General features: G+C 37.8%; 1 protein-coding gene across 1 annotated transcript in view; it reads left to right on the top strand.

The window, feature by feature from the left end:
- BEGAIN (brain enriched guanylate kinase associated) overlaps positions 1-19,504 on the top strand; it is a 69,432-nt gene extending 49,928 nt beyond the window's left edge. Inside the window, exons 4-5 of the mRNA XM_021403370.1 lie at positions 3,231-3,314; positions 6,341-19,504. Coding sequence (XP_021259045.1) covers positions 3,231-3,314; positions 6,341-7,714 — 1,458 coding nt within the window. The 3' untranslated portion in view covers positions 7,715-19,504. The remainder of the gene's footprint in view (positions 1-3,230; positions 3,315-6,340) is intronic.

Genomic DNA, 20,499 nt, shown 5'->3' with positions numbered 1-20,499 from the left:
TAGGCTATGCACTTCCAATGCAATTATAGGAATTTCTTATTGCTTACATTAAATGAAACTGCCACCTCTATAGTTAAAATCCATATTTGATGTTCCTGTCATTTTGTAATTTTGACTTCTCTCACATTATGGAGACTTCACTGATCTTTTTTTTTCCTTATGTCTAACATAAAACTGATGAGAAAAAGATTCTAAGAAATAGCAATATTTCCACAATGAGTCTACCATAGCTTTCAATCTAGCAGACTGATAGAAGTATGTTCAAACATGAAACATGGACATGTCTTCACTGGGATTCTTCAGGAAGCTTGTAGACACAGGATAGAGCCCTACATTTCCCACAGTTCCTGTGATCTTTTAATCTTTGTTCACTGACATGGGATCCCCAGGATGGGTGAGCTCTGCTATTAGTAGGTAGGACTGATGCAGCCTGGTTACTCAGATTATTGCCAGGTTTTCCCCAGCTATGGTTCACGTTTTCCCTGCCTCTGCATGAAATTAAATAGGAAATATATTTTGTGATTGTCATCTTGCATCTCGTTAAACATTACGGGAACCCTGCATGTGTTCTGCAATTGGCAATGAAGCTCATGAAATCCTTTCGTGAACAAACCTAACAAAGTCAGCAAAGAAAGTAAACATTTAGTCCATTATTTTGTCATTCTTTAGACAGTAATAAAACAAAAAAAAATCATCTACAGAAGATGCTTTTGTTATTGCTCACTCTTCAACATACTACATTCTGTCTTGTTATACTTCATATGAAACTCCTAATCATAGCAGAAGGCATCTGATCCTATTAACTGTTGATGTGAATTATGATGATGTGATTAACCACTTTCCAGTGGAAACAAAGAGTTCACAGTCTGACCTTCTACTTTTACAGAAATTGTGTTGAAACAACCGTTGCTTCATCACTCTAATATCTATAGCTAAATGAACCTGATGAATGCAATGGGCTAACTTTAGATTTAAGAAGCACAGGTGTAAGTCTGGACTAATTCCAGATGAAATAGGTAGAGCTATTTCAAATTTAAAATGGAAGGAAAAGAAATGGGGAAGCTTTCCCAATAAATGTTCATGCATTTCCTACTACTTAATTAAGTCAGATTTAAGTCCACATCTGAAGAAGATTTTTCAATATTGATAGTTTTTAAAAGGTAGCTCAGACTGACCTGGAATACAGTGTACTCTTCCTTCGAGACAGAATTATTGTGAGCCACACTGAATATTATTTTACAGCCCGGGAACATCAAAAACCAGTGCTACTGGTTCACAACTGATCTCAATTCACAGCAAAAAATTCTTCCCTTCAATATGTGGTGTCACTAATGAAAGTAAAAGAAAAATTCCAATGTTTAAAATAAAGAACAATGAAGCAATCAGTTAACATTATACAAGAAGAGACTGTATCAAAGTGAATACTCCCTTCTGAGGAGAACATGCATTTTTCTTGCCAACATTTCTTCCTTCAGCTTCCTCCAACCATATTTTATCCTGTTCCTTTGATGGAAAAATATATTTTAGATCATGAAAAATCTTTTGGAATTTAGAGCTGATTAGTGTTCTAGATGCCACAAATGTGGTCAGTCACATCCTAGGTAAATATTTAAGGCATAAAGTCACTCCAGCCACATAGCATGTCACTGTACTTTGAGAAAAAAGTACATGTGGCACATCCAACTAGTAAGAATTTTTTTGTAGTAATTTTTAAAGTAGCTAAGAATAGAATCAGAAATGCTTTTTGTACTCTCCATAGCAACCACTTCACAGAAACAGAGCCTCACTGCTTTTAAATAAAGGATTCGATTCTGGAATGACTTCATTCTCATGTGCCATAGGGGACTTGCAGTACTTGTCTATGCTATACACTGTACAGCAAAACCGTGTGCGCTTAATGTGCGTGTAGCACATCAGAACCAAGTACACATGAAACAGACTTTGCTTCCAAATTGAATTCTTGGATTCCTACTGTTTGCATCTGTTTTCAGGAATAAAGACAGTGTGTACTGACATAAAACCGACATAAGACTCGCATAAATAAAATCTATCTCCTCTATAAATTTAAGGCAGAAAACATCATGTATAAAGCTCACACAGACACACACATATGTGAAAGTACCTAAGAACCCTTGACTATGAAGGTATAAATCAACTAACGGTCACAGAAAAAATACTAAAATAATTTCAATATTCAAAATTTTTTCCTTGTAAATCTGTTGTAATTTTCATAGGTTAACACAGCCTAGTGGCCAAAGTGGTCAATGTTTTCTTTTTCTTTCTAATTCCCACCCATAAAGTCAACTTGGAAGTCAACTTAGTTTTTAATGGCTCCTAGATCAGAAGCAACATGTGACTCTTACCTGCAAGGACCCAAAGATATTGGTTGAAGGATACAGTTACAGTCATATGTCTTAAACTAAACTGAGATGAAAAGTGAGCTGAGGGCACTTCTCTGTACAGAATTTTCCCATTAAACAGGCCGTATGAGCCATTCACTACAAAAGTAGTTTAAGCGTCATGTTTAAATTCTCTTTTTCTCTTTGTGAAATTCTCATGATAGCTTCTTACCCAATACAAATATGGTGTTTTGTAGAACAATACGTTTGCAGTGAAATTTAATGTATTTGTATAGTCGTATCCTGGAATATAAGCGGGGAGCCAAGAAGCAGCAAGAAAATTTCATGAGGTGACAAAGGACATCTAAAACAAAACAAAAACCAACAAAAAAAACAACAAAAAAAACCAACAAAAAAACCCAGTGTGTATGAATATGAATTTCTCCCACAGTCTCATAAGATGTTGTCAGCCATTTTTCTGCAGTCTCATCTCAGTTCTGATCTGGATAACACTCAGAAAAAATAATCTGTTCTTCAATTTTCTTTTTGCTTAAAATATCATGTTTATTTTCACCTTCATAGTTCCATCCATGTTTACAGAATAAAGCCAAGTTCCTAATGGTAAGTATTCATCTTTTGGAATGCAGATTACTGTTCTGTAGCTACAGTGTTTAATTTTTGATAATTTTATCAACACTCACAGAGCAAAGGTACAAACTTCTCAGCACCACACAAGAAATACAGAATCTTAATGAGTGTAAAAGTTGAAGTATGCTCCAAACTTCCCTAAAGTCAAACTCTGAAACATTTATCAAGCATGAGGGAAAGCCACAAGCTGCAAACTTGGAAAAACAGGCTTTTTTTTTCCTTTTTTTTTTTGTTTTCCTCCAGGAGCTCTATAGGAAGGACTGCAATTTAGCTGCTCAATTGCTCCAGTGCAGCAAGAATTACGACAGGGCACATAAACTTTCTGAGGTAATGTGACTAGACCTGATGAATATTTGAAGAAATGAATATTTTATGGAAAACAGGTTGTTTTACATGTATCACTTCCAGAATTTGCTGCCCCTAAGGCTTTGATTTTATTTTTTTTTACCCTTCAAGCAGCCCTGGGGGGTTTGTGCACTTGCTGCAATTCTGTGTAGCTGGGGAGATGCTGACAAAATCACAGTCAGTAATGGAACTTCAAGGTACTCTGTTATCCAATAGATTGTGTCTCTGCTAAACATGTTGAGTAGTAAAGGTTTTCACAAAACCAAAGTGGTCAGAAATCTAAACTGCAAAATATTGGGGTTTGTGGGGAGGAGTGGGGACATGACACAATATAATCAATTTTCCTCCTGAAGTTCTTCTCCAGTCCAGTTAATTCTAAACCTGAATTTTAAAACAGACTGGCAAATATGTTTTCTAAAGCAATCATAGCCCTGGCTGGTCGAATTCCAAAGTATAAACTTTAATTAATTATCTTGACTTCCAAGGAAACTGACGTGAGAAACGGACTCCTTAAAGGGGAGGCAAATGTGTCAGTCAACAAGGCAGTCTTTGGAGATGCAGGACCCTCCTCAAAGCAATAGCACCTTCCTCACATATATTGGTTTGTCGAAGGTCACAAAGAAAAACCTTCTCTTGATCAGTCTCATCAGGTTACTTGCCCCCAACAATGGCCTCTTTTGTGCAATCATGTGACAGAATCATGCAAAACCAAATGTCAGCCATTTCTAAGCCACTAGACTGAATAAGAGCACTAAAGAAATCTATCAGGGATTGATCAATATTATTCCATCACATGGGCAATGATGTCCTGGGTCTGAAGCAAAACCTCTAGATTTACCAATATTCTGATCCCATTATTTTTTCCTATCAACTGACTTCACTTAGCAATTAATATCTAGGACTCATCATTAAACTACTCATACCAAAAGCCTTCTACTTATTAGTAAGAATTAGGATCATAAAGGTACTTAGCAATTCTCCCACAATTTCACAGACTGTTATACACTTAATTAAATGGGCACTCTTCAACTCATAGTATTTATCAATGTAGCGAATGTAAACGTCATCACAGTCAGTAAATTCCTTACAAGCACAAATATTGTCAGAAAAAACGTTGTGTATTATCAAGAAACCTGAACTACCGCACAATATAGTAATGACAGCAATACCATTTTCGTAATTCCAGTTTCCAGTACAATAACAAAAATAATATTCCTTTTCTTATCACATTTCATAATATAAATAATGTATACAAAATAAACTCAACAGTGGTGTTAAAGAAAATAAATACTAGCTGCCCCATGCAACTATTTCACATTAAATGAACTCCATTTCTTTTCCTCACTTTCATGGCTATTTACAGTAGCCCTCTTTACTTACTGTTTATTCAATCTTTGTTGCATCTGTACTTACTGTGACTAATATTTCTGTCTGCCAGCAGATTGGCAATCATGTACTCTTTATTTCCAGTGGACGATATATGAGCTAATTATCAACATAATGATTAACCCAAAATACACAGAAAAAACACTCATCCTACTCCACAGTAACAAGAATGCCATTTCACAATATACCATACTCTGAATACACTGAATTTTGGGGTTTAAAGAATCTTTCAAGCACTTTCCAGTGAAGTTAAAATAGAAACCCCATACCTTACACAATGTGAGATCACTAGAAGCAGTAGACAACTTGAATTTTTCTTGCCTAAAAAGAGGTGCTGAGGGGGATCACCTTGTTATTTTTAGGGTTGTCTCCTCTAGAGAAACAAAGTTAAGGAGTGTGTGTGAAAGTTGTGGCTAAAAGTGTAACCACTGGCTGTCTGGTTAGGAGAAATTCAATTTCTACTTAAAAGAAAAGCCTAGAGCTGAGAAGATTTCAACAAAGAATTCAGGGGCTATTTTCTTAAGTGGCATAAATCAATATAGATATCGAAGTAGCTAACCCAAAGTCACAAACCCAGTTAGAAACATAGCCCAAACATGAGCTCCTTGGATTTTCAGCAAGAAGTACTGAGTCAGCTCTCGTGCAGCACTCTTTATGCAAGATCACTGGTTGAGATTTGAAATGAGCAAAATATAGCCAGTATAATGCCTGGTTATACCTGTGTAGGATTTACCTACTGGGTTTTTTGAGATACACCATATGAAGTGGTCTCTCCCATTTTTCTCCAGAAACAGTCTTGGATGCACAACAGATTTATTGACTAATTTTGAGTAGTCCGCCACAGGAATCATAATGGATCTCTGGGCCATAGCTCTTATTTAAGCTGGGGTAGTAAGAACCCCAAAAAGAAGCCAGTAGCAGCTGCTGGAAGAGGAGGCTTATAAGGTTTGTTGATCTGACAAGTAGTGGTCTGATTACTGCGACAAGGTAGCTGTTCATTTGATTCTTCCCAGTACAGAAACACTCTTGTCATAGCAACCAGTAGCACTGCTTTAAGTGTCAATGAAACCAACTTTCCCATCCCTTCAAATAATGTCACTTATCAAATGTGACACCGAAGGGCAGGAGCCAATTTGGCAGAGGGCTGGAGGCAAGAGGAGCTCAAAGAAGGCCATAAGAACACAATATATCTAATCTTTTCTTTCCTCATCTCAGCAGAGACATCCACACCCCATTTTCAAATCACACACATTGACAGACTGTCTGGAAAGTGTTGCTGTAGGCTCTAATTCCCTACATGCATTTTTAAGGTGGTTGTTTACTATGTTTTTAGATTGTTTTGATCCAGCTAGCATTAATTTGGAAGGAATCATTTCAGTTTCATAAAAGAAGCAGATAAACACTTCTAAATGCTAAGTAAATAAATGAAATTCATTTGATTACATTTGTTTTCAGAAATGCACAGAGACTGTGGCCTTCACATTAGTCAAAGAACCATATCTGGTGAGCTACATAATATCATAAACTGCACTCATATGTCAATGTTGCATAAACCCAAGCAGATACCGGTAATGATATACACTCTTTTCTCCTATCCCCTCTGCCATCTCTCTATGTTACAGTTGCCATCTGACTTTCAGGAAAGAGTCAGCATCCATCTGGAAAAACATGGGTGCAGCCTTTCTGTCCCCCTGTGCCACACATCTTATGCTGATACCATACCCACTTGTGTCATTGCCAAAGTACTGGAGAAACCAGATCCAAACAGCTTGTCTTCACACTTGTCAAGCCCCTCCACAAGGGATCTCAATTTTCAGGACTCTGCTGGAAAACTCGGACAGAGGCCTCAGTACAAGTCAGACATCTACTGCAGTGACACCGCCCTGTACTGCCCCGAGGAGAGGAGGAGGGAGAGGAGACCAAGTGTGGACACGCAGGTGAAAGACGTGGGGTTCCTGAGGTCCCAGAACTCCACAGACAGTACTGTTGAAGAAGATGGTTTCCATTCCAGCTTCTCTCACGAAGCCTTCCCAGAATACATTACCTCTTTGCCGACCTCCAGCTCCTATTCCAGCTTCAGCGTCACATCTGAAGAGAAGGAGAATGCCCAAGCCAACACTATGACAGCCTCCCAACAAGCGATCTACATGAGCAACCGAGATGAATTGTTTGAAAGAAAGTCACCCGCAGGTTATGAGCATCAGGGAAGCCCAAGGTTTGCCAAGTCAAAACCTGCACAGCACATGGAGCTTGCTGATGACAATGAGAACTCCCCCACTTTTACTAGGACACTGCCTCCTTATGCAAATGAACCTTTTCATTTCTCAGCCATAACACCACAACAGGCTTTAGCAAATCAGAAAATGAGGAATGAGTGCAGGAGCACCAACCTTTCAGAAGAAGACTTACCTGGGCGATGGAGGCAGTTGAGTGTGGAGGACATTGGTGCATACTCTTACAGGAACACTGGCAGGCTATCACCCTGCAGCTTTTCAGAGCAGTATTACAGCAGCCCTATTAAAACAGGAGACAGTCGAACAAGTCCCATCTATGCTAGTTACAAAGCAGATAGCTGCTCAGAGGGAGACGATATCTGCCAAAGCAGACTTGTTGATTCTTGCTTCCTGAGAACAGACAGTGGCCTGAACATTGACATTAGCACTAGCTGTAAACAGGACAAGTTGCCCACTTACAAAACAAAAGAATCAAGAGACCAAAAAAATGAAAGGATCACTGTCCAGTTATGCAGTAGCAAAAACATTGAAAATAGCCCGGTGTTGAAAAGAGAATATGTGGACGTGAGCCCCAACAGCTCTGCAGAGTCCCTCAATCACAGTTCGATAGAGGCTTCAGAAATCCACCAGTCTTCCATGGAGCAAGGAAGCCATTCGGGTATTCACAGCAAACAGCAGCAGTTTCAACGGACTGGGAGTACTGGTTTGAGTCGGAAGGACAGCCTTACAAAAGCACAGCTGTATGGAACCCTTCTGAATTAGGCATCTTCCAGAACTGCAATAAGACGACAAGCAAAAGAACGCAAACCGTGTTTGATACTTCTTGTGAACATAAGGTTCTCAGAAATGGATTATAAAATATATATTCATAATGGTACTATATGTTTGAAATGAAATCTCTCCAAAAATGTTATACAGCACTTTTCACTTAACATCCTTTCCACATGGGAGATCGTCCCCTCCTCTCTTTTATAAACCTGAAATATTTTTATAAACAAAGTTGTATTTATTAGACTATCCTAAGCTATTTGAGCAGAATTCTTTTCCCTTCAAGCAGGTTTCTTATTTATTTTTGTGCATGAGGCCATCTGTGCCTAAACTCCTGGAGGAAAAGGGTAAAATCATGATGGCAGTGAAAAAAAAATCCACCTGATAAAATACCATAAACTTCATGTGAAAAACAAAACTAAAAAGAATGGTGAAATTGAAAAAGTATATTTTTAAAAAAGAATGGAATTGTATCTTAAATTATTTCATACAAATGTATTTATGAGTGACTAATGTATGCACAAGGTGATACCAATATTTTGTTCTTTTAATCCACTGTGTTTCTGCTTTCCTATTTTTCCTTGTATACTACCTCAAAAGTAATTGAGGGTTTCTTTGTCACATTTTCTGTAGGCTTGCATTTATATTGTCTAAAATGCATGCAGTGTCATAATTAATACTGTATTTTGCATTACTTAATAAAAGACACCAGTGGAGATATTTGGTTGGGTCCTTTATCCTTCATTAAAACATATCCGAGACAACAGAATACGGGTGTGCTCTGGATAGTATCAGTCCAGGAAACGTTGATGAAAAAAGCTCATATTTACATTGCTTTCCAAAGGAGTCTGTCCAAACCACAGAGCAGTGGTTCTCAGCTTTTGGCCCCTGGAAGTGTAAGGACTGCTTCTCATTGGTCTTGGAAGGTAAACAAGGAAAACAAATCAGTTGTCAATAGCTTTAAATTCACTGGGAAAGACTCTGCGTACTCAAAAAAAAACCCTGAAAACTACATGAAAACTTGTGACTTAACCTCCTCCTCTATTACATATGTAATTGGCACAACTCTTCAGAACTTTAGAACCATTATTTTCTATAATTGTACTTTTTCATACATATTTCAAACACAGATATTTTTCTAAGATTTAAAGAAAGTTTGATCTTCTGTTGCCTGTAGCAGTTTTACCTTGGCGCTGAGAAGCCATAGTTTTACCTGTAGTTTTTGTGTTCCCTTCATAGTTTTCTGTACCTCATCATTCCACCACTAGGGAGTGTACAACTTTGGCAATCACAGAAGGGAGAGAGCAAAAAGAGAAAATTAAAACAGAAAGAGGGAGGGAAATCCTGTGGATTTCCTTCATGGCTTCAGTGTGAGAGGCAGAATACAGAAATAAATGCTAAATCATTCTTATCAGTAATATTCATTAAACATGTATACTGTACTTGAAATATTGACTCTGACAGGCACGGGTGCAGGGAAGGATCTTACTTAGTGCAATATGTGATAGTAAATCAGTAAAATCACTGTGGAAATCTAAAAATCTAGTACCTATAAAGCTAAAATTATGTTATCATTCATCATATATTTTTAAAAAATGTTTTCTGCCAATTCTCTGAAAATAGTCACTTGATAAGTTACTATGAACCAGAACATTAGAACTGCTCACTTTTACATAAGTGTCTTAACTCACGAATAAACAGTTTCAATTCATTTGGCATCAATAATTCCCACTGTTTCACATACTGTTATTCACATTCTTCATGGGTAATATAAAAACACGACCACCATTAACGCATACAAGTACTTTCTGTGCTATTTGGAAGATCAGGCATTAAGTTCTTACTGTTCCTCAGAGACCTGTGCCACTGCTGAGGAGAACAATGGTAGCTAATAATATCACACAGGTAAGCCGCAACAGAAGATTGAAGTCAGGCTTATTTCTGTAAAAAAGCTATTATGTACCTTGTTCTTTTGTGCTCCCACACAGCTTGGGGCAGGTTGTACCGCAAATAATGCCACTGAAATCAATGAGGAAAAGAATATAGAACACTACAGATGTTCCCAAAGACTAGCTATTTCTATGGTGGAATCTGACCCACACTACATAGACATGAAGATCCAGAAAATCTGCTACCTCCTCTTCAAAACATTCTATGTTGACTCATTCAGGTTCATAAAATTTAGGCAATCTAAGGCAAGATATTCATTTCTTTGGTCAATGAATACCAAGAATCTGTATGCAAGAGGTAAAAATTAACTTTTATCTCACCTTAAAAAAAATAAGCTATGGAAAAATAAACCCTAATATTTATGAACTGGAACACAATATCAGACTGATCCTTTTTATAATATACTTCATCATTTGACAATAAAGTCCTATTTTGGTAATGGTACAAAACATAGTTTCTTCTAGGTATTATAGAACTGATTATTTAATATCCTGTTATCTTCTTCTACCGCAGTTTCAAAGTCTGTTTCTATGCTTCACTTGATTCTTATTCTCAGTTTATGTGGATTAATATGGAGATTGAAACCAGACTTTTCAGCCAATCAGTACGGGGTTTTTCTTATAAAATAGCCTATAACCCTTTAACATTCTTCTGTAATAAATTCAGTTACAGAACAGTATGTAACTCTGCAATGAATTTCAATTGAAGGAATCAAAATAGCTAGTTACTCAACTTTAATGCACTGATTACTTAAAAAATTCTTTTAAATCAGAAAAACTGACCATAAGTTTGCATATTTTCTAAGAACAAAAGAGAAAAAATTAAAGTCAAATAATTTTTTCTCAGATTTACAGGTATGACAGTGGTTAATTTTGTGAGGTTTTTTTTTCTCTACCCAAGAAATTTTGAAAGATTATATTAAAGGATTCTCTCTTTATTTTGGTACATTCTGCCTTGATTTTCTGAGACAACTACAGAGACCAGAGATGGAAGGCGAGGAAGGTACAAAGTGTTTCACAAGCAATTCCAATTTCCTGTATTGAGTGCATTAATTTTGTGCCTACTTTCAGCTTTCACATAGAGAGCAAGTCATTCAAAAATCCTGTCATGGAGTTGATTACAGGAATATACATTCAGTGATATTTAAGACTGGCTACTTGGATTTCTGTACTCGTTCTCTCCAAAGTTCTTCCTTCACCATGGTTCCCTGCGGCTTTAGAATGCCTCTTGTACCACCAGACAAAATCTTTCGTCCAAGCATGGATTTAAAAATCACTGAAGATTTTGGAGCCTAATTCTGGTTAAAAATAGTAGAGATAGGAGAGCAAATCAATAATGTCTTGTTCAGAAGGACATGCGCTTTTGTCCCCATGGAATGGACCTGACTGCTGCAGTGTTTCTCAGAGAACTTACATCCTGTAGGACATTTATGATGAAAAGCAACATCTAAAACACTGTTCTCAGAACATCTTACTTCCGTTTCTCATTCAAGCAGGTGTAGTCTGATGAACTTGATACTGCTCTGATTCTAACTCCAGAAAAACATGACAACTGACTTTCACTCAAAGAAAAGTGCCTCAGAATCCCCCATTCCAGTGGCTGAGAATTAGCCTCAAAATAGCTTTTCCAAAGGATGTAGAAGTCTGATTTTCTCTCAAGCATTATAAAACTGCCGAAGTGCCTCCATGCTACCAAAACCTCACTTTTACAAGTGATGACCAAAGTATTCAAATTCTATATGTAGGGCTTGTAGTTGTCTAGAACAGGATTTTTGCTTTGATTGATTATTTTATTTGCCATGAGTAAGAGCAGAGGAGGTGAGGAAAATAAGTGGCAACTACTCAACAGTGCAGTGAAGCAGAAGATGAGAAACGTCATTTTAATGAATGAAAAGTGATACCAAAGAGTACACGACACAGGACACTGGTCACGGAAACACAAGAGAGGTTGAAAGATCAGAGAGAGGAATAGCAAATCACATCATAAAACAGATAAGAATATAAAAGAGGGAAATAGGGTACAATTCACTAGGAAAAATGTTATATAAGTGTTATGAAATCAAAAGGAGAAAATGCATTTTTTAAGATGTGAGAATATTTTTCTCACTCCAAATTAAGGTTAAAATAAATCAAAGTCTCAATAAATTTGAATAACAAATATCACTTCCTTTAAACTTTTTAGAATCTTATAAATAGCCGCGTTTTTAATGTTTAAATCATGGCAAACTCCAAAATATGTAGTTTTCAATTCAACAGTTTCTAAATTCTGCTCCCAAACTAGAAGATGTATCACGTTAATCCTTTCCCCTTCCAGCACTTTTAATTAAAAAGAATTTCCACTCCAAAATCTGTCACAGGACATGATTATACAGCTACTTAGATAGATTTCCCCTTCTTTAATTTTAACGTACTAATTTACATCCTTTGGACTTTCCTATAGAATTCTTCCCCACTCACATTTATAACCTTCTAAATCTTACAGACTGTTAAGATATTTCTTATTAAGTATTGCTTAAATTGTGTAGGTGCACTCCAGTCATTTTTCTTTGGAAAAGTGGACTCTTTGGAAGAGTCCCTTCAGAACTCTAATTCATTTAAATTATTCTCAAGAATTTCACTTCTTTTTGCCTTTCTACTACCAGAGTGTTGATGAACACTGAGCTGAGCCAAACATTGGGTTAAAACCCACTGAACAAAGAAAGAAAGAAGAGGAATATGCAGATTGGAGTGACTGGCTCTGTTCTCCTCCCAGAACCGAAATTCTCAATAACAATAGGTAGTCGGACAGAGACATCATCACTAAAATAAAATTTATTTTCATATGGCCAAACTCCTTCTTCCATCACTGGCAGGTTTTAGGAATTGTTTTCAGCAATACTTATTTTAATTCCTGTGTTTTCAGGTTTTATATGGTTTCAGTTGCAGGTTTGTCAGATTCCAGTGTCCCTCTTAAAGTCAATAGATATGAAGTTCCTTAGTACCAAATTTTATATGCCTGCAAATCCCACATCACAGTCTTAAAGATCTAAGTCAATTTTTAGGAAAGAGCACATACTTTCGAATGTGCCCAGGATCTACCAGTTCTCAACATAAGCAGTATCTCCTGGTGACTATGAGCCAGGCAGGATGATCTGCATAGATTCAGTCTTGGTGTGTTCCTGTTTACATGGTGTTATATCAGCATTATCAGGAGATACTCATTGTTGCTTCCATTTTTCTTCCATATCTTTTTAAAAAAGCTTCATTGTTATAAAACAACTTTAGCAATCCAATCATTCTCAATAACATGTTATTCGTTCCTCTATTCTTGTTTTCTTCTTGTATTTTCCATGTCTGTATTGGCAAAGCTGTTCTTAGTTACAGTGGTTTTGTCCAGCTGAAGCTAAAAATAATAACTAAAATTTTCATGCAATTTAAGATTTGCTGCTTGTGCAGTGGCTGTGCTTCGATGAGGTTCAGTCTTGCCCTTCTCATTTGCTGACTATGTTTTCACTCTGCAGAAAAATGTCTTTTTTTTCCCCCTCATTCTTGAGAAAGTCTCTCTTGCAATTCTTCTCCACTTGTATTGAGCAATTTCATAACTCTGATCCCGGGGCTGTTTATTTTACAAAGACGTATTTATCACTTTTCAGTCTAACTTAATTCCTCTAGGTTTGCATTCTAAATCAATTAATAAGTGTTTAAGGAGAAACTTAACCACAGGATTACTTATTGAAAAAGTTGTATATTATATGACTTGAGAGGATGTACCACTATCTGTAGATCCAACATTTGCCATGAGAATTTGCCCAAGTATGAGCCATACCCTATAATACTTCACAACAGTAGTTAAGTGTATATATATGCTGTCCCCAGTGAATAGCTGTTAATAATTTTCATGCCAGACTGTGGAGCTGGAAATACACAGATGTTGAACTTTAACTGTACCAGCAGATAAATTTATTGTCCATCATGTCGTAATTGCCTCAAAACAGTTTAAATTGCATTTCTCTATAGTAAAGAAATTGTAACAAACAGATCTTCAGTTTAGGCTTTAAAGTGAAAACAGACTTATTAAGATTTTATCTTACCAAGATAAGAGATGAAATTAAATTCCAGCTTGTCATACAGGTCAGAGGTCCGATGATATCCAGGAACAACGTGACCATCTGCTGTAGAATTGGGCAGTAGGTTCAGATGGTGGTCAACCACCAGTTGTCTCTGGACAGCTTTTTACTGTGCCAGCTTGGGCACCAGCTTGGTATTTAAGGCACCACCGTGAAGTGTCTAACTTCGTACTGTCCTACGGGTTTTGGAAAAGCTGCTGTTTGGAGTACCCTGAGATTTCTCTTCTATGGGTTTCTGCATCACCAATTTTGTGGAGAAATGCAGTCTGCTTTTTGTCAGATAGGAGCTTTTCAAGGTTGCCTATGGACCCGTATCCTACCCCTGTGGGAAGTGACACAGTCCCTCCAGCCTCCAGGACAGATCATTCCTGCAGACAATTATTACATCCCAGAAAAGGGAGAATGTCTTTATCTGAAAAGGGCAAAACTGCATTGACACAAAATGCAATCACTGGAAAAGATCCCTGATGGGAGTTAAATACCTTCTCAGCAGCATGCCCAGCACAGACATATATACACTAAGACTCTAACTATGATTCTTCAGAGAAATTCTTATTTTTGAAGTCAGCTCTAATGAATTCGTATTTAAATTTATCCACCCATCTAGACTTTTTCTTTGTAATTTATGAATCAGAGCAGACACACACATAAGCTGCAGAGCCACAGCAATATTTACTATACAAAGCTGAGCAATGACAGCTCTATGATTTAGAAGTGAAACAGCAGCAAGTCCCAGATTAATTAAATTTGCAATATCAAATCCAGTCAGCATCCTTTCCCATTCCAGTTCTGTACATGTGACATCCTAAACCAGATTAGGAGGAATAAAAGTATTTTCAGCACGTATGGGTTATGAATTTCAGTGGGCTTCAACTGAAGCCCTCACTTAAATTAATTCCTACAGTAGAAAGCTTCTCAGTCTGGACACCAGCTGTGTAGCTGGCACCATGAGGAAGCCACGCACTGAACAACCAGACAGCAAGTGGCACCTCACTCTGAGAACCTTACCGTGCCACTGACTTGGTGAGATGGGAACAACAGCAAGTAGGAGGGAGCTATTTAATTTTAGATGACTATAAGGTCTTGGTAGAATTTCTGGTATTTATGTTATAAGTTGGGAAATAACAAATGCAAGTTTAATTTCTCCATCCCATACTCAGCACAAGAATTGAATCACAGCTTTCTGATTCAATCCCACTTACCTGTGCTTTCAGAGTCCACAATAGTCTGAAGGTGAGGAAGATGAGACCTAGAACTGGAAGAAGTTAAAGGCAGAACTGAATCTGAACATCAAAAAATGCAGTCAGACTTACCATTCACAACATTTAATTTGTTGCCATGGTCCTTAGGGTACATCATGAAAAAATCCCAGAGAAAAAAATCACAGACTATTTTCTTTCATCTTCATTTTTGCTTTTTACCCCTCTCCCTTTAAAGAAAAGATTGTGTCATGTAGTGATATGGGAGTTTTTTGCTAGAACTGTCATGACTGTCTACAACAACCTGACTTGTGTTGATGCAGAAAAACAACCCAGAGACTAAATTGGTTCAGCAGAAGTACATTTGTTACTCAAAGAGAAAATATCTGAATGAAAGAAGTGTTAGTAAACATCTCATTACTGAGACCTCAGAGCCCAAGAAGCCAAGATGGGGAAACACAACAAATCCAGTGAAGTCACACTTTGCAAGGAAGCTGAACACATATTCTATTTGAAATGGATTTAGACAGTCTTTTATTTTTCTTTCATAACCTATTGATGATGAAGATGAAATGCAATTTTTGGCACTCCAGACGGCACCAATTAAACCTGATTTCTTGCTTGAGCTCCTTATAACTCCACTTGTCTCTCACTTCCAAGCTAATTCTGTTTTGAGCTTTAAATTTCTGTTTTGTTCAGAGAAAAAACGTTGCTCCCACTCAAACAACCTAACTTGAAATTCATAAAAATATACACATAATTCTCAATCCCTGCGAGAAAAGTTATTGTCCAACATTTGTGCATTATTTAGTTATTTATTTAGAAAAATTATTATTTTTATACCGTAAGCTTAGGAAGGATTGTCCCTTATTATTTCGTTATAGTACTTGACACAACAGTCTGTTGACTGTAATTGCATAGGCTATGCATATTACCTTCGTACCTTCACACTTCACCAAATGTTTTCTTACATTTCACTTTTTATCCTTTTGGATGTGAAATCTGAAATGTCCTATTCATAGGCCAGTCCCTGGGCTACAGTACCTTGCCCCAGACCCATGCATACCTCACATATTGGCTGAAGTTTGGACACTTTGCGATATTTCTCCTAAGATCAAGAGTGAACATGGCACACTTTCAGCCAGAGCTCTCCAAGCCTGTGGACATGGCATTGCCTTTGGACAGCTCTCCAGCATCTGCAGAAAATGCGTTGCTGTTGGCCATCCCTTTCTCTTCCTGGTTGTTTCTCTTACAAAACTCCCATGCACTGAAACAATGCATTAGTGGAGCAAACGTATCAGCATATACTATTGAACTAGATGATCTTAGTGGTCTTTTCCAACCTTAATGATTATAAGATTCAGAAATTACTAGAGAGCAGCTGGGTCCCCCCTGGAGTTTCTACAGGTACTGAACTGCACATATCATATTTCTTATCACTCTCCAGCTTATACATACTTGCTGGTAAGCCAAAGCTGTTTATCGATCCACACAAGAGATCTATTTGAAAAAAAGTAGCACTCTTGTCACAAACAACCTTGACACATCTGCATCTTCTTTCATTAGTGCCATCCAAAGGAGATAAACATCAATACTGATGTACTGCTTTGAATCTTTTAACACTGAATATTGCCTCATAAAATCTTTACCAAAAAAATGGATTTTCCTGGGAAAAGAAAACCAACAAAAACAGGGAGGCTTCAAGGAGGTAGGGCTTTGCCGTTTTTTGGAGTGGTGCAGCTGTTAGCAAAGCCAGAGACAAGCACTCATCATCTGAGAAGGACTTTCCAGAGACACCCCACTTACTGCAGAGCAATTGCAGAGCACGTCCCTTTCTTCTGCAGATGGCCAATTTGTGAGGGTCTTGAGGCAGCCCCAGGAGTGCAGTACTGCAGGCAGACAACAACAGGCAAAGTCTCTTTCCCAGTAGTTCATCAGAGGCTGGTGGCTGTCCCATTTTGATGGCATTTATACTGTACAAATCTAGGATAATTCCCTTTAGGCTCTCAGTTGCCATACAAATACGGCAGCACTTTTATATTCCATACAGTAATGCTTGTTGTTTACTTCAGTTTTAAAGTCACTGTAGGCTGTCTGGACAGGTTTTGATGTTTGTGGCATTCACACTGCAAGGAGCTGCCCAGCTGTATATATTGCAAAAAAATGCTCCACTCCTTGAAGAAAAAATGTTAAAAAATACAGCAGGAGCAGAAGAGAGAAAATGGACATTTATGGTCAGTGTCTTGGAGCATACAATTCCAGCCTAGGATTGTATAGTGACAAACAACACAAGAGTGAGATACATCCAGAGAACAAGGAAGAAAACATAGCCAAATCTGGGGAGCCACATCCTTGGGCTCTACACTACAGTTAGATTTACCATCACCATTGCTGAGCTTGCTGTCTGTTGTCCAGGCAATAGAGACCCAAAAGGGGGAGAGATGATCAGTTCTGAATTATTAGAACTATTCGGTTCTGAATTTTCCCACAAGATCATAGGGTAGCCCCACAAAAATTGTTGTGTCTTCTGCTGTAGCCCCACGTTTGCAGAGCAGACATGGAGGCTGCAGCTACTTGGAAACGTAGAACAAAGATGAAAAAACACATAGCATAACTTGATTTACCTCTCTACATTTTTCCTAATTAACTGTGCTGTCAGAATTGTGCTTCTCTCTTTCTCTCTTTTGCTGGCTGAGTTAATCAATTTTCCTCTGCTTCAGCCATACAAGTGCAAGGCAAGAGTTACCCATTGCATTCAAATTTTATCATTTTGACATTCATCAGCATTCCCTCTCCTCTCTGCGCACTAGTGAAACTTCTGGCATAGCTTATTTACAGTACATTCAATTCATGCCTCTAGCCATCCTAGGGACATCCCACACACTAAATATTATAAAAGCTTTTGGGGTCATTTTAAGCCTACTGGTGATTCACAGACCGCACTATCTGACTATGGAGCATCATACTTAATTGCTTTGCACATCTGAATCACATTAGAATTATTCAGGAATTTAGACAAATTTGAGTACAAACTGCAGATAAACTACCCATCTCGATTCTTGTCAGCATAACCCTCTAGAATCTACAGTAACCTGCTCTGAATTATATTTAACAAACAAATTTCCATTTGACTGTTGAAATATATTGTTTGCCTAGAAAAACAGCAGAGATTTTTGCTGGGCTGATCATTTATCTTTGCATGTACATCTACATCCTGATTAGGAGGAAGATATTTTCTACCATAAAGCTTGCTATCTTACATGTATTATTCCCGATTATGACAATTCTCATACGATTAGAAACTTAATAATTCAGATGAGTTTCAGACCTCTAGCAAGAGCATTTGATGTGAAACCTGAGAAATAGATCAGCTATATTATAAAACATAGAGATATGTTTTTTGGCCTCACGGAGTCTACTGATTATTTTCCTCCTTATAATAAGGGTGCCAGGCAAGCTGTTCGCTCTACATTTTTTATTTATTGCACTGAAGAGTTCAAATCCTATCCTGAAAATATTACTAAAAGACAAAATTGCATAGCAGCTTGCTGTCCTTCCTCAAAAAATACATTTTGCCTGTTCTCCAGCATTTGTACCAAAAGGACAGTTTTGGCACAGGCTTGTATGTGCCAAAGATCATCCTCTCAGCCTCTCCAGCAGAGGTGTTGCAAGTAAATACCTCACAGTGCATACTCACCTTGGGACCCGGCATGCTGTATGACCAGTGGGGATTACCACTGCCACAAAGACTGAGCTCTGCAATTGCACATGAGCATGTGCCGAATGTTTAGCCCAGGGATTTGTACACCCTTTAACACCATCCACTGCCAAATCCTCCAAAGCTCTGTAAGAGCAATTTCCAGAGTACAGCCTGAGAACTCCTGTACAAATACAATAGAGAGACATCTTCCACCAGCCCACTAGAGGCTGTCTCCCCTGTATTAGTCTTTACCTGTATGAGAATGCAAGGGGATGCCCAGCTCTCAAAAACATCAGCCTTTCTGGGGAAAAACTCATTGCTGCTGCTTCTTCCAGCCCTGTCTAGTTCTCCCATATCTCTGCAGGGCTCAGCAGATGGCAAGGAACCAGGGACAGTGCATTGCTCAGACAGAGCTGAGTCTACTCACAGAGAGCATCCCTCTGACACACAGCCCTCGAGCTCGAGGGACCTGACATGAAACCCCACATCTGGGGCTCTTTTAGGAAATTGGAGAGTGAAGTGGCAAGTGCATTTTGCACTTCTCACTCTGATGTCTTCTCCTCTGAAGTGGTCCTCCACATACAAAACTTCACATTACTCTATGACCAGTGTAATAAAAAGAGTACAAGATTTTTACCTTTAGTGTGTTACAAGAAGAAAACCTCAGGCTACCATGAATGTCCTAGATGCATCTAAAGGTCAAAGAGATATTAAAGATAACAAGCTTTATCCTCCCTCTGGTTGCACATGTCATAACGCTGGAAGATGCTTGTAAATGGCTGCCTGAACAAAAAGGCCGTTCTGAAGACTAGTTTCTGGAAAACTCAGCACCACACCTGGAGGAAGAGAAAATAATTTGTTTCAGATACGCTTTTTTCAGAAATCATTGTATTATTTGTTTGATGACAGATGGCACTCAAAACAGAAAGATTAATGATTCCACTTGTGTTGATACATACTTAGTAACTCCGAAGACACAGCTACTGCTCCATGTTCAGCATGTTTCTTGGAGCCAGAAAAATTACATCTGAAGTTCTCCAACATCAGGGGTCTCAGTGTTCTTTCCAGTAATGGGAAGAGTGCTTTACAGACATCCAACAATGTGGCAGTCCTTTTTCTTAGTAGCCATTATGGACTGACAAGCAGAGAAATACTAGAAGCAGACAAAAACAAACAAACAAAAAAACCCAAGACATTTAAAACAAATCTTGCGATATGTGGGAGAAGTTACATTCAAAAACAAAAAGAAAAGATCTATGTAATGGTTAGACCTGCACAATGATGTTATGTGGAAGCCTTTATTGGAATTCCTCTTGAGTCATCTCTGACTGACAGCAACTTCAGTGCGGATTGGACTGGGCCCCATATGAACATAAAAATAAATCTCCCAGATAATGTAGTAACACTTTAAATGTACTTAATTGTCGCAAATTTTTCTCAGGGAGATTTAGAGAAGTACTTGCTCAAAGAGGAATGATTGCGGAATTTGAAACATAAGCATTTAGAGAGCAAATTAATGTCTAATTATGAGTGCTAAAAATAAAAACAGACCTATTAATTTCAGTAGCAAATGATGAGCCCTTATGTTATAAAGAAAAATAACAGCCCTCTAGAAAATATTTGAAGAGACCATTGATATTTTTGCCATAATTTGCTCAAATTACTGCCAAAATTTTCCTCTGACAAGTTCTCTTATGAAAATATTTTGCATTGTCTCATACAGTTGCTACCTTCAATGAAGATCCCAGGTTCAGAAATAACTAATGCAAAGCTAATGGGAATCTATTAAACTAGAGGAATGAGGTGAAAAGCTGTGTTGAGAAAA

Source organism: Numida meleagris, chromosome 6 (genome assembly GCF_002078875.1).
Source record: "Numida meleagris isolate 19003 breed g44 Domestic line chromosome 6, NumMel1.0, whole genome shotgun sequence".
Lineage (NCBI taxonomy): Eukaryota > Metazoa > Chordata > Aves > Galliformes > Numididae > Numida > Numida meleagris.
Note: the sequence above shows the minus strand (reverse complement) of the source record. Positions and strands in the feature narration are given on the sequence as shown.